Raw genomic sequence first — 16,096 nt, forward strand, 5'->3', positions numbered from 1 at the left:
GCCGCCATTTTCGTACAGGGTTGAGCTCCATTGAAATGAATGTGAGACTAAGGTGCAGTGGAGGAGCCAGAGAAATACACAAATATGTATATATCTATGATCGGGAGTTTTCCCGGTGGTCATTATGCAAATATTTTTTTAAATTACGAAAATTTTAATTTTACATCACTTTTCTACATTGATGGACAAGTGATCGCACGGACATTATGACAAAGAACAAGCGTTTGTGTGTATGGAAATGTACTTTACACCCTCCCTGTTAAATTCGATCTAATCTGTGTCCTGAAACACACCCTCTCTCCTGCTTTCACTTCTCATACTGACGGAGGGAGCGATTCGTTTGTGAGTGAATCTCTGTTATGAGCGACTCGTTCACTGAGCCAACAATAATACAAGTTTCTGGCACCGCAGCGTCTTGTTGTCATATTTCATAACATTGTTTGCTTATTTTATTCAACAAAACCACCATAAGCTTAGTATTTAGTGCAAGTTGGTGCTACTTTGCCTTATGGTGAATGGAGTGATTGTATCATCATCAATAACGCTACTTGTTTAGCACAAAAGTTCATAACATACAAAACGTAAGAAACAAAATCTTACCTATGAAATGTACTGCCTTTATGCTTTGTTTTCTTTGTTTGCTCGTTACTACACAGCGCCAAAGTCCAGCATCTTCACGTTGGCTTGACTAGTGCGGTGGAATGACATTTGTCCTGGGAGCACTGTACAAATGTGGCGGCGCTACTGACGCATGCTCGGGGTCTGTATGTGATATCTAGTGTATATATCTATGGTCCCCATCAGACAAAAGTGGGAAACGTCAGAAATATCAGAATGAATTCATAAAGTATTTAGGACACATTCAGGCAGAATGCGTCTTTGCCACATCTACACATTTTAAGCACGAGAAGTTCTGTTTAATTCTTCATTTAATCGCCAGATAATGTCAGCCGTGCAAGCTACATGTAAAATTTAACACCACGTACAGCATCGCAAAAGGGCTTGCACTGACTAAGATTAAAATTTTGCAGCTGATGAAAAGACCGGTATTGCTATTTAAATGACGTATGCAAATAATAAGGTATATGTCAAAAGCATCTGTGCAATATCAGACACCACCCGTGAGAACACAGCACAGTTGACGTTAACAGATTCATTCAAGTCAAGCAGTGCGTGCAGGGCCGGTGAGCAGTCCGTCTGTGTATCTTTTGGTCACTCAGTTATGTTATAAAAATGTATTTTCTTGTGATATCGGGATTTAATTGAGACATTTTCTTCACGCATGCATATATATATATATATATATATATATATATATATATATATATATATATATATATATATATATATATTTTGCTTGTTAGTTTTGATCAGTGTTGATTTCAAATGCAATAAATCTGTTTATAAAACTTGTAGCAGCAGTGCGATAATTGGTGGGAGCCACTAAATTTTGGCTGGTACGTGCGCCTAGGAGCACCAGTGCTACCAAGCAAAAATGGTAATTTCGAGCCCTGTAATGTAGAGTAAATATAAGTAAAATATTGTGAACAGCTTAAAAAAGTTATTTTTATTGTTTGTATATGCTTTGGTAATGGGGGGTCGCGAGTTCTTGACAATCTTACATTGGGGTCTCTGGCCTAAAAGTTTGAGAACCACTGCTTTACAGAATAGGCAAGGCAAGTTTATTTATATAGCACTTTTCATACACAGTGGCAACTCAAAGTGCTTTACATAAACAGGAATAAAAGAGACAAGTGTAAGAAAATAAAAACAAAGAATTAAAAACAGATTTAAATGTGTTAAAGAGCCCTTATTATGGGTTATTGAGAATGACCTTCATGTAGTGTGTAACACAGCTCTAAGTGAATGAAAACATCTAGCTGAGGGTTAAATCTGAAAGTGCACCTTGTTTAAAACTATTGATTCTTTAGCGAAATAGTTGACTCAGAGTCGAATAAGCGAATCGAGTTGGGTTCGGATCTTTTAGTTTGATCGCATCGATGTCGAATCGGTACATCACTAAATATGTACTTCCAGTTCTGGTAAAATGCGCTTTCTCTCCACACACTAGTGGGGGATCACGGGACTGATCATGATGCGAAGATGAGGATCACTGACAGATGGAGATTCGGGGAATAAAAGGTTAAAGTTCATTTTCACAACAACACCACAGTATAGCCAACCTAGAGCTGTGTGTTCCTGTCACTTTTCTGATTATTAATGCAATAACCTACGCTAAAGCGTGGGATTCGCCGGCCGTTTGCTATTGAAGGAGCAGCAGAGACTATGGGACTTTGTCAGTAACTTTTACAGTTCAAATGGACCAGTTTCTTCTTCCTCCAGATCATAACATGTAAGTGTCATTAAAATTGTTGCCTCCTTTTCTGTAGTTTGCAAAATATGTTTAATTGTGTGTTATAAGTTGTAATCACCCCGCACGGCTTGTAATCACGTATCCATTACGTATCTTGTGCTGTATCTCTCAGGTTAAATCTGTATGAGGCTGTTCACATTTCGCGTCCAAAACCACGTTAAAAACGTGACGCGTGCTTCTTCCTTTACTGATTTAAATGCGTTTCTGAACTGGCGATCCTCTGCTGTTTGTCTTTACTATGGCCAACATCAGCTGTTCCTCACAAGCGGTGCGGTCAATTTTCAAAATAGTTCAACTTTTGCCACTGTGTGGATTAATACTGAATGTGTGTCGCTGTTATTACTTGGGGTCAGGGTAAAGAGTAGAGTTATATGCTGGTGTTTAACTGCACTGCTTTATTGCACTCCTGCATTGGGCTCTCACATACTTTGTGCTACTTTATACTGTAGCAGTGGTGGGCATTTCTCTCTGTCTCGTGCTAGATAGACTAATAGACTGGGTCATTGGTCCAATCAGTGCAGATTAGCATCGTGCTAAAGAGGGGTTTGTGAACAAATGAATCGCTGAGCAATTCATACGGGAGTCGCTGGGATAATTAGGTAAAAAATAAATGCACATTATATGACAATGAAAGTGTTTTTTGACCTTTCACGCATATCAGCATGTTGTTGGAGACCCCTAAAACCAAAATATGAGCTTTTTTAATGCAAAATAGGGGCTCTTTAAAAGGTTATGAAAGAATGAAAAAGAAAAGAAAGACATAATAGTGTGATCTGTGGGCCGTAGTACAGTGCTTATTGAGTAAAGGCACAGCTAAACAGATGTATTTCAGTCTTGATGTGAATGTGCCTAATGTTGGAGCACATCTGATCATTTCTGGATGCTGATTCCAGCAGCAGGGGGCGCTGTTAGTAGCTGAAGGCTGATTCACACTGCTTTGACTGAACTCTTGGAATTTATAGTTTATTTGATCCTAATGATCTGAGTGATCTGTTTGTATTCAGTGAGCATATCTGTAATGTATTGAGGTTCGAGGCCATTTAGTGATTTATAGACAAGTAATAATACTTTAAAATCTATTCTGAATGTAACTGGGAGCCAGTGTAAAGACCTGAGGACAGGTGTGATGTACTCTGATTTTTTTTTTTTTTACAAAAAATGTTTTACTCAAACACATCATTCTGAAATCCAGAGAAACTTAAAAAATTATAATAATTAAAGTGGGTTAATATTGACTTTATCAGCTTTTACGCTTTTTGAACAAATAGTTTTTATTCTGGTCTTTCTCCAGACGCAAAAATTATATATAAATAATGTAAAAATACATGTAATACATCACTTAGGAAATATTTGAAGAATCAGTTTCAAATGAGGGCTATTCATTTGGTCTTCAAGTGTATCTATTTTGTTTTATACCCTTTTGTTTTATACCCTTAAAGTGTGCACCTGTAGTTCCTCCAAACCGACACTGGCGGGCGCCAAATATCAGGAAAAGCCTCCTCCTGCATCACCAGTCAGTCCTGCATGTGAGAGCTCCAGTAATTACGGGTCTCAGCGCGACATCAATTATTCACACTTATTTACACGCAAATAAACAAACATTCAGATAAATAAATAATCGAGTACCTGCGCGGGGCCGCTGCGCGCAGCTGAAGCCCGACACAACTGTCTTTATTTGTTTGCCTGCCGTTAAATAAATTAAAATCCAGCTCGAGAAGTGTGTAAGTGCGTGTGTGTGTGTGTGTGTGTGTGTGTAGGGGAGATCCTGGAGCAGACGCCTCCATCTAGCCGTGCGCAATAATTGAAATGGCGCATTTGGCCGCGGGCGCACAGTGAATGATGTCCAGACGTCATTCGCTTTTAATGGCCTCCAGGAAATTTGCCATTACTATTCTCGCAGACATTAGAGCGCGGAGAGGAGTTGCCTGAGCGCCGCGTCCAGATTTCGGCGTCGTAAAAAACAACACGCGTCTTTTTATCGCCACTTTATCAACAAGTTCTCCGCCGTAGCGCGCGCGCGGAGAGACACACACTCACTCCGACTCGTTCAGGGGAAGGAAAATGTGTTGCCTTTGTGAAAGAGCCTGGGGGAATATTACATCAGACGAAATGACAATGATTAAAATCAGCCTTTCTGCCTCTCCAAAGTCTCAGGAACGGCGCGGTGACACTTGCCTGATGCGTAAACCGTTATGCGCCCAACTTTAGAGCTATTTTTTTCCAGCTGAAACAATCAAGGAGGGGGGAAATATCAGGTTTGCATCTGTTCCAATGAGTGTGCTCGGGTTTAAGTTAATTGTCCTCTAATCCTGTGTGGCCCCAGAGGCGTTTGCGCAGCCCGGAGCCAGAATTCTTCTTTCGGCTCTGCTCTGATTCAGAGACGGATTATTGGCTTCCTTCTGCCCATAAGCAAAGCAGCAGATTCGCCGTGGCCAAAAAAGCCTGATACACACACACAAGCTTGTGTTGAGAAATAAGAAGATCAAGAGGGGGAAGGAGAGCTTGGTCTCCTGGAGAAGGTAAGACAGTCCTGCGCGCGTTTGCGCTCTGAACGCGTCCACACAACAGCAGCGCTGCGCTTTAATGCAGTTTGACGGGGTTTTTCACTCCGGACAGGAAGGGAATATAGCTTTTTCGGATAGAAACTTGAGCGAGAGACGCGAACATTCATCTGGGAGCCGATTGAACCGGACTCCGGACACCTACGATGTTTGAAACGGTACCGTTTCCTGTCAAATCTCACCTCCATGTAGACTAGATCATTGATGTGATGCTTATTTATGTTGTGTGTGCGCTGCGCCGTGACAACGCGTACTAAATCGCGTGCGATTTTCGCATTTCTAGCCTTATTTAAACAGCCTTCAGGCACTGAGAGTCTGCTAGCTATTATTATTCGCGGGATACATGCATGCATGCATATATATGCCTCATACCTGAAGCTTTATCGCTGTGAGCGAGACGCCATGTTGTGAAACGATCCGAATTGAAGTTTTAACCCGTAGGGCACCGACCTGAAACGGGAGAAAGAGAAAGAAAACAAGAAAAGATTTCATTGTATATCCTAGTTTCGCCGATCTCTCCTCCATCGTCGGTTTCACAGACAGTCCGCCATTAAGAGTTGAACACAAACGTGTTTGTTTGGGGATTGAATGGAAGGGAGAATCGCAAAGTTTGACTGCTAACGATATATGCTAGGATATCTCGCCAAATACAGCTAAAAGTTCGTGTTTTCCGAGTATTAGTATACACTATGTTCCCATCTGGTGATTTATTTTGGGAACCAGTTCCGTGTTGAGGCTATTTATATCTGTAGACTAAACCCCCTGAAGATATTAAGCTAAAGAACGCTTTTCTAAAGTATAAATGTTGAAAACGAGTGTTTATTTAACACTTGAATGAATGTTGAATGAAAATTAAACCGTCCCAAAGTTTAGTATCTGAACTGATAACTGTATTAAACTGAGCTTAGGCTGCACTCAATGAAGCTACAGGTTTAATATGGATTTTCCAGCTAAATTTGCATGGATGTAAGCCCCCATTTAAAGTGATAGTTCACCCAAAAATAAAAGTTCTGACATTTACTCAAGTTCAAATCCAGTGTTTTTGTTGAACACAAAAGGAAGATATTTTGAGGAACCATTAGCTTTCATAGTATTTCTTCATCCTACTATGATTTTAGATTTTCTTGGAAACCTTATTTCATAATATTTTTTTTAAATATCAATATTACAAATGTACATTTTACTCAAGCCATTTTGTAAATATTAGGTCTCCATCTTTAACAGAGCACAACATCTCTTAAATATCATAAATCCACCCATTTCCGAACTCTTCAATATTTTTGACATTCTTCTAAAAAACTAAATCAAACTTGATTCTCACTTTAATTAAACTCTTAAAAACTTGCACCACATCTCGACAACCTTCACCCTCTATCATTTCTTTTCTTGTTATGTAAACTGCCGTTTTGCCTTTTCCTACAACAAAATTCATAATTTATTATTTTTTCTTTTCTTTTTTGCTAATTTGAACCCAAAAATGAAATCATCCTTCTATAGAAGTCAATGGTTACAGGTTTTCAACTATTCAAAATGTCTTCTTTTGTGTTCAACAACAAATAAAAGAGCTAATAAATCTCTGAAACCTCACTCAGGGTAAGTTAATAGTGGGTTTTTATAGCCTGGAAGCTTTTATGACAACCTAATACTAATGCTTACAGAATGTTCTCAAATGTTATTCATATATATATATATATATATATATATATATATATATATATATATATATATATATATATATATATATATATATCATAATTCGAGCGTTATTTTGAATATAATTGCACTAATTTTGAGCATCTTTTCCTGTGACTTTAACAAAGTACATTACTCTTCCACCTCGTCCCTCCTATTAACAAAGAGAGAGAGAGAAAGGCTAGATCCAATCCACTGTATTCCCTCAGCATTAATATCTGGGCTTTTGGTTACAACGCCTGTAGCTATATGGAGATGAGGGATAGCTTCATATGCCAAACGTCTTAAGTCTTTTTTTTTTTTTCTTTCAATGGAATCTGTAATGTATCATCCTGCTTGTGTATTAAATGAACATTAGTGCTCAGGGCTTGGTGGCAACACCCTGGAAAATTCTGCCGCCCGCCTGGAGCCCATCGCCTCCAGCGCTGAAACAGAGCGAAGCCTTTAACAACCGCCTTCTGTTTACCATGTATGGTTAAAATAACCGGCGCACAAATGAGCCGCTGCATGGAGGAACTTGTCGTTGAAATCCCTTTGAACTCCAGGTTCACAATGGAGCCGTTTCTTTCTTATGACAACTGGAATATGTTTAGTCGTATTTCCATGAAGCATATGTGGCCCTGCGTGATCTCCGTGCGTTGTGAGGTAAAGTTTTGACTTGCATAAACAAGCCTTTGGGATTGGGCAGAGTAATAAAAGAATCAGTGAATCGAGCAGATGGTAGATTTATGTGTGAACGCTTTTTAATTCGGATTCTGAGATTTGTGCATTGCTGCTTTTGGGAGTTGGTCTTGCGTGTGAAATGCATGTGAGAATAGACTGACATGCGTTTGTTAATGCATCCATGCATATGGATAATTATCGTTCTGAAGTTTGCATAATAACCTAATATGAATGCATGCCTTTGTGATGATTTATTTTTACATGTTTAGATATGAAAGTGAGCTTGTGGGATATTTTACTAATGACAAAGACCTGATTAATATGCTTAATCTCTGTCTTAAAGCAAAATTCAGGAAGAATTTTAGGACAGTGTGTGTGAACACTGTTTGATTCGATGTAGGATATTTTTGCATTGCTGTAGATTTATTCTGAGTGACCAATATATAAATAAGGATAATTAACACCTTAAAATGGAGCGTTTATAAAGTAGAGTGGGTATTTTGTTTGCGTGTGAACGTGTTTTGATTCAGATTCGGAGCTTTGTGCATTGCTTCACATACAGTCTGTGGGTTTATTTCGAGCATTTGCACTAGTAAGTAAAAAAAAAAAATCTTAAAATTAAAAAAATGCAGAAAAGTAGAGCAGATTTCAGGTTTCTGTGTGAAAAGACAATCTTAAATTGAAAGTAGAGCAGAGTTCAGTTTTCAGTGTGAATGCTTTTTGATTGAAATTCAGAGATTTGTGCATTGCTTTGCATACAGTCTGTTGGTTTATTTTATCTATTTGCACTTGTATGTAAACAAAAAAAAAACTATCTTAAAAATTAAAAATAAGCTCAAAAGTAAAGTAGAGCAGAGTTCAGGTTTCGGTGTGAATGCTTCTTGATTCAAATTCAGAGATCTGTGCATGGCTTCTTATAGTCTGTTAATATAATCAGTGCAATTGCATAGAAAGTTATAAAATGCATGCCAAAATTGCACACCAAATCTTTACATTGGCATGCATTTATTTAGAATATCATGCAGACATTGTCCAGAACTACCCTGAGAAGTTCAAGAATCCAAATTGCTCCAAAACTGCATTAATGATTGTGAGTCTCAGTGTAAGTCGAGCGATCATAAACTTCACTAACAAACTTCACTAAAATTCAGAGATTTGTGCGTTGCATGTGAAATATGGATTTATTTTAACCATTTCACTATTAAAAAAAAGACAATCTTAAAATAAAAAATAAGCTGAATAGTAGAGCAGATTTCAGGTTTCTGTATGAAAAGACAATCTTAAATTGAAAGCAAAGTAGAGCAGATTTCAGCTTTCTGCACTGAAAAAAAAAACGATTCAAAAATGATTAAGGATGTATTAATTTTAAGTTAAGTGGTTGTAAACAATTTATTTGGGTTGAAATTAAACAAATTAAGTTGAACATTACTAAGTTTAATTTGTGTATTTAAATTCAGCCCATATCAGTTGTTTGCAGTCATCATTTTTTCAGTGTGTGTGAATGCTTTTGGATTCAAATTCAGAGATTTGTGCATGGCATCTTATAGAGTCTATGAATATAATCAGCGCAATTGCATAGAAAGTTATAAAATGCATGCCAAAACTGCTCACCAAACCTTTCCATTGGCATGCATTTATTTAGAATATCATGCAAACATTGTCCAGAACTACCCTGAGAAGTTCAAGAATTCATATTGCTCCAAAAAGTGCAAAACAAACCTCACTAAAATTCCGAGATTTGTGTATTGTTTCTTATTTATGGATTTATTTTAAGCATTTGCACTAGTAAGTAAAAAAGACAATCTTAAAAATAAAAATAAGAAGAAAAGTAGAGTAGAGCAGATGTCATGTCTCTGTGTGAATGCCTTTTGATTCAACTTCAGAGATTTGTGCAGTGCTCCTGAAATCTGTCCAATTGCACTTGTAACTGTTATAAATGCATGCCAAGACTGTACACCAAACATTTACATTTATTTATCATATCATGCAAATGTTCTCCAGAACTACCTTCAATCAACAACCAAAAAAGTGCATTAATGATAATGAGACTGACAGTGTGTACAGAGTGATCGTGGACATTACTAACAAATCTCACTCAAATTTGGAGATTTATGCATTGCTTTTCTTAAAGTCTATTTGAATTTAATCTGAGAATTTGCACTATTAAGTGTAAAATCCTTGCAAAAACCTTTACATTAACATGCATTTATTTAGTACATCATGCAAACTTTCTTCAGGACCATGATGAGAAGTACTTACTTGGATTGTTTGTCTTGTTTCCAGGCCAAATATCTAAAAATTCTTAAATCAAGAAGCGTTTTCAAGACAAGCAAAACATACTGTCTTGTTTTAAGAAATAAGATGTGAAAATGAATTGAGTTTTTCCTTAAAACTAGCAAAATTATCAGTCAGTGGTGGAAGTAAAATGATCTTCTGTCAAAAGGAAAAACAAGATTATTTTGCTTACCCCATTGGCAGAGTATTTAGCTGTTTTTTTAAGGAAAACCTCACCTAATTTTGACTCATTATTTCTTAAAACAAGACCATATGTTTGCTTGTCTACAAAATGCTTTTTGATTTAAGAATTTTTAGATATGACAACTAGAAACAACAGTAGATCGAAGTAAGAAAATCTTTTTTTTTGAAGTGTAAGTGTAAAATGCATGACACAACTGCACACCAAATCTTTACACTGGCATCCGTTTAATTAGAATATCATGCAAACTTTCTCCAGGATCACCATGAGAAGAATCAAAAAAGAGATGCGAGAAATGTTAAGATTAATTGTCTGACCGTGTTGAAGTGTGGAGTGATTATGAACCTCACTCAAATTGGGAGATTTGTGCATTGCTTTACTTAAAGTCTATGAATTTAATCTAAGTATTTGCACTAGTAAGTGTAAAATGCATGGCAAAACGGCACACCAAACCTTTACACAGACATGCATTCAATTAGAATATCATGCAAACTTTCTTCAGGACCACCATAAGTACAAGAATGAAAAAAGAGATGAGAGTAGTTTAATATTAAGTGCATTAAGTCGAGTGATGTTGAACCTTACTAAAATTTGTAGATTTATTCATTGCTTTTTTTTTTTAAAGTCTGTGAATTTAATCTGAGCATATGCACTAGTAAGTGTAAAATGCATGGCAAAACGGCACGCCAAACCTTTATACCGACATGCATTTAATTAGAATATCATGCAAACGTTCTCCAGGACCACGATAAGAGCAAGAATGTAAAAAGAGATGAGAGTAGTTTAAGATTAAGTGCATTGATTTCCTTAAAGTCTATAAATTTAATCTGAGCATGTGCACTAGTAAGTGTAAAATCCATGCCAAAACGGCACACCAAACCTTAACATGAGCATGCATTTAATTAGAATATCATGCAAACTTGCAGGACCACCTTAAGAGCAATTTTAAGATGAGGCGCATTAATGATTGTAAGTCTGACAGTGTTGAAGTGTGGAGTGATTATGAACCTCACTCAAATTGGGAGATTTGTGCAGTGCTTTTCTTAAAGTCTGTTAATTTAATCTGAGCATTTGCACTAGTAAGTGTAAAATGCATGGCAAAACGGCACACCAAACCTTTATACTGGCATGCATTTAATTAGAATATCATGCAAACCTTCTCCAGGACCACCATAAGAGCAAGAATGTAAAAAGAGATGAGAGTAATTTAAGATTAAGGGCATTGATTTCCTTAAAGTCTATACATTTAATCTGAGCATGTGCACTAGCAAGTGTAAAATCCATGCCAAAACTGCAGACCAAACCTTTAAATCAGCATGCATGTAATTAGATTAACATGCAAACTATCTCTCGGACCAGCATGAGAAGGAATTTTAACATGAAGTATGAGTGTAAATGGAGTGATGGTGAACCTCACTAACACCGTAGTTCAGAAGTGATGCCTGGTGTTTCACGTGAACGCGCACAATGCCCTCGTTTCCCAAATGTTCAGATTGGTTGCTGAAGTGTCGGAGGATATCACGTCTAGCACATAACACGACCTTTAATTAGAAACTTGCCGTTTTTTTTATCCCCCCCTCTCCTTCCCCATCCCCGCAGGCGAACACCTCGCATATATCTCTCTCTCTCTCTCTCTCGCTCGCTCTCTCTGCAGCGTTAATAAACATCCTTGTATCCTACCCTCGGGCTGCACCAGTAAAAAGATGCAAACATACTTCATTAGAGCCGTGGCAATAATTTGTAAGCTAAATACGCGATGGGGCAGATGAGAAAAGGATCTGATAAAGAGTCGCGCAGACGCTCAAGGTGGGAGAGACGCTAAGCGCAGCGTGAAGGCAGCGGCAGCATCATTTTTCTCCATGGCTTTCCCGTTTGTCTGCTTCCAGGAAGGGAGAAGCATGTCGCGCCTGTCTCTGACCCGGTCTCCGGTCTCTCCTCTGGCCGCGCAGGGGATTCCTCTGCCGGCGCAGCTCACCAAAGCCAACGCGCCCGTGCACATCGATGTGGGCGGACACATGTACACCAGCAGCCTGGCCACGCTCACCAAATACCCAGACTCACGGTAAGACCTCTGACCTCTCTCTCTCTCTCTCTGTGTGTGTGTGTGTGCTGTTACGTAAAAGTGTGCACTCAGCAATGCAGTCAGAAAGTTGTGTGTTTTTATGTGCATTTTGGCTTTTGTGTGTGTGTGTGTTGTGCATTTATTTGCATTCTAGAAAAAGTGCGCATTTGATTATGTTTTAAGCTTAAACTCTTAAATACTTGGAGGTTTTTATTTCAGTATTTATTGGGGTAACTCTTTGGTTTAAGTACTAATTCTCACTACACTCAAGTGCTGTTTGTATAAGCTACTTATTTAAAATGAGCTGAAACAACAAATTTCTTGAGGGTTTTTTTTGCGACAACTTGAACACAAAACAATTTATTTGTCCCCCCCCAAAAACTCATTGTGTTGTTTCAGCTCAATTTAAATAAGTAGTTTGAGCAAACAGCATTTATTTTGTGTGTAGAAGGCATGAATGATGAGCATTGATTATGTTTTTAGTCTATTATTTATTTATTTACCCACAACACAATTCTTAATTTTTTTGGAACAACTTAATTGTTTTATGTTCAATCCACTTAAATTAGTAAAAACTACAAAGTAACTTAATTTATTCATGTTGTCCCAACACAAATGTAGAAAAATGTGAATGGTGTGCATTGATTATATTTAAAGCTTAAACCCTTAAATAGTATTATGATGGTGTTTTTTTCAGTATATATTCAGGTAATTCTTTAGTTTCAGTAATAATTCTCACTATTAACTAGTGGCTTGATTATTATTAAGATATCAGGTGTTTATTAGTACTTAGATTTTATTCTACATCAATAATCCTACCTAATACCTTAAGCCAAATACTACACTGTAAAAATGCTGGGTTGATCTATGTTGAGGAGTTAATTAACTTATTCGTTTTGACAAATTTAAGTTGATTGAACACAAAACAATTAAGTTGTCCCCCAAAAAACTTAAATATTGTGTTGTTTCAGCTCAATTTAGATAAGTAGTTTGAGCAAACCGCATTTTATTTTGCGTGTAGAAGGCATGAATGATGTGCATTGATAATGTTTTTAGTGTATTATTTATTTATTTACCCACAACACAATTCTTAATTTTTTGAGACAACTTAATTGTTTTATGTTCAATCCACTTAAATTGGTAAAAACTACAAAGTAACTTAATTTATTCATGTTGTCCCAACACAAATGTAGAAAAATGTGAATGGTGTGCATTGATTATACAGTATTTAAAGCTTAAACCCTTAAATAGTATTATGATGGTGTTTTTTTCAGTATATATTCAGGTAATTCTTTAGTTTCAGTAATAATTCTCACTATTAACTAGTGGCTTGATTATTATTAAGATATCAGGTGTTTATTACTTAGATTTTATTCTACAACAATAATCCTACCTAATACCTTAAGCTAAGTACTACACTGTAAAAATGCTTGGTTGATCTGTGTTGACGAGGTAATTAACTTATTCGTTTTGACAAATTTAAGTGGATTGAACACAAAACAATTTAGTTGTCCCCCCCAAAAACTCATTGTGTTGTTTCAGCTCAATTTAATTAAGTAGTTTGAGCAAACAGCATTTATTTTGCATGTAGAAGGCATGAATGATGTGCATTGATTATGTTTTTAGTGTATTATTTATTTATTTACCCACAACACAATTCTTAATTTTTTTGGAACAACTTAATTGTTTTATGTTCAATCCACTTAAATTGGTAAAAACTACAAAGTAACTTAATTTAATCATGTTGTCCCAACACAAATGTAGAAAAATGTGAATGGTGTGCATTGATTATATTTAAAGCTTAAACCCTTAAATAGTATTATGATTGGGTTTTTTTCAGTATATATTCAGGTAATTCTTTAGTTTCAGTACTAATTCTCACTATTAACTAGTGGCTTGATTATTATTAAGATGTCAGGTGTTTATTAGTACTTAGATTTTATTCTACATCAATAATCCTACCTAATACCTTAAGCTAAGTACTACACTATAAAAATGCTTGGTTGATTTGTGTTGAGGAGTTAATTAACTTATTCGTTTTGACAAATTTAACTGGATTGAACACAAAACAATTAAGTTGTCCCTCCAAAAACTCAAGCATTGTGTTGTTTCAGCTCAATTTAAAGAAGTAGTTTGAGCAAACAGCATTTATTTTTGCGTGTAGAAGGCATGAATGATGAGCATTGATTATGTTTTTAGTGTATTATTTATTTATTTACCCACAACACAATTCTTAATTTTTTTAAACAACTTAATTGTTTTATGTTCAATCCACTTAGATTTGTAAACTTGCGTTAATTTAATTGCTTCATGTTGTTTCAACACAAATGTGGAAAAACGTGAATGGTGTGCATTGATTATGTTTTAAGCTTAAACTCTTAAATGCTGTTGTGATTTTTCTTTTCAGTATATATTCAGATAACTCTTTAGTTTAAGTACTAATTCTATTAACTACTATTAACTAGTGGCTTGATTATTATTAAGCAAGCCTCCAGCAGAATTATGAAAATTAAATCAACTTAACAGTTCCAAATTACAATAGGTTTTCTTTATTTTTAAGTAAAGTCATCATGGTACTTTTAAGGCAATGGGCTTACTCACTTGAATCAACTAATCACTTTGGTTTTTGCTGCTTTTTCAAACCTACTTATTTAAAATAAGCTGAATTGACATAATTCTTGGGTTATTTGAGGAGACAACTTAATTGTTTTATGTTCAGTGAACTAAAATTTGTAAAAAAAAATGCATATATATATATATATGTATGTATGTATGTATGTATGTATGTATGTATGTATGTATGTATGTATGTATGTATGTATGTATGTATGTATGTATGTATGTATGTATGTATGTATGTATGTACATTAATTGATTTGTGTTGGGACAACATGTAAAAATTTTGTGGAACCCAGCATTTATCACAGTGTATTAACTAGTGGCATGCTTACTATACTAGTGGCTAAAAATAGAAAGATATTGGCAATTTATTAGTACTTATAAAGTACATACACTGTAAAAAAAAAAAAAAAAGTCTGGGTTCAATTGAATTGTGTTGGGACAGCATGAAGGAATTAAGTTACCTTATTAGTTTTTTGCAAATTTAAGTGGATTGAACATAAAACAATTAAGTTGCCAAGAAAAAAATAAACCCTCAAGAATTGTTTCCGCTCATTTTAAAAGTAGTAAAACTTTTATCTTGTTTTTGAGTGTATTCTACATGATTTCATTCTACATCACATACCTTATACCTTATAGCAAATAAATAGTTTATTGAGCTAAAAGTCATAAAGTGACTCAAATGAATCTTGACAAACTTCACTCCAAAGATTATTTAATTAAGCTACTTATTTTAAATGAGCTGAAACTACACATTTCTTGAGTTTTTATGGGGGACAGCTTCATTGTTTTATGTTCAATCCACTTAAACTAACCAAGCTAACTTAATTCCTTCATGTTGTCCCAACACAAATCAATTGTGTGGAACCCAGACTTTTTTTTTTTTTACAATGTCATTTACGAAGTCTGAACTCGATTAAGTGGTGTGACGGTATTAATCTATTTCTTAGTGAAGACCATTTGGTTTGCTGTTTGATCAGTTGTAATTAAAAACTGATATTAGATTAGACATATATGCAATTTGACATGCTTTTTCAGCCTGCATGTGTGATCTCAGTGTTTTTGATGTAGGTTACTCAATTAGAGGCTAATTATGTGTTCTGATGACGTCTGAATATGATAACCATTCACGGGGACCCGCGATTGTGACTTTATTAGGAGAGAAATGCAATCATTGATTTATCAGTATGATTTATTCTGATTTCTGATCAGAGAGAGAGAGATTAGTATTGCATTTGCTCTGATAATAAAAAGCTTTTTAAGTATTATTACTGAGGCCGAACCGAAAGTTTATGTTCAGTTTGCTGAGTGGTACAGTTTCTGTTTTGGATTTTTGTGTTGCTATGAAGTGTTCACTTCTTCGATTTGTTTGTTCACCAAATGATGGCATTAGAAACACTTGATGTTTTTAGCACTTAGAACCATGCATCTTGAGTGTCTTTTAATTAGTTAGTATTGTGTGATGATTTTAGGCATGTTTATTTATATTGCACATTCACATGCACCATGGGAATTCAGTGTACTTCGCTAAATGAGAATTAATAGGATACAATAATCACAAACTAAGTATGACAAATAAATGTAATTAAAGTTATTAAAAATATTATTAAAGCAGGTTTAAAAGATTTAAATGGTCGTATGTTGGTCAC

General features: G+C 35.7%; 1 protein-coding gene across 3 annotated transcripts in view; it reads left to right on the forward strand.

Annotated features, from left to right (window-relative positions):
• Positions 1-4,217: 4,217 nt before the first annotated feature.
• Positions 4,218-16,096, forward strand: part of LOC130245501 (BTB/POZ domain-containing protein kctd15) — a 63,586-nt gene continuing 51,707 nt past the window's right edge. The window contains exons 1-2 of one of the 3 annotated variants that reach the window (XM_056478203.1): positions 4,218-4,893; positions 11,653-11,828. In XM_056478203.1, the coding sequence (XP_056334178.1) occupies positions 11,665-11,828 (164 nt within the window). In that variant the 5' untranslated portion in view covers positions 4,218-4,893; positions 11,653-11,664. The other 2 variants (XM_056478202.1, XM_056478200.1) reach the window with 2 other exon arrangements.

Source organism: Danio aesculapii, chromosome 18 (genome assembly GCF_903798145.1).
Source record: "Danio aesculapii chromosome 18, fDanAes4.1, whole genome shotgun sequence".
NCBI classification, from domain to species: Eukaryota; Metazoa; Chordata; class Actinopteri; order Cypriniformes; family Danionidae; genus Danio; species Danio aesculapii.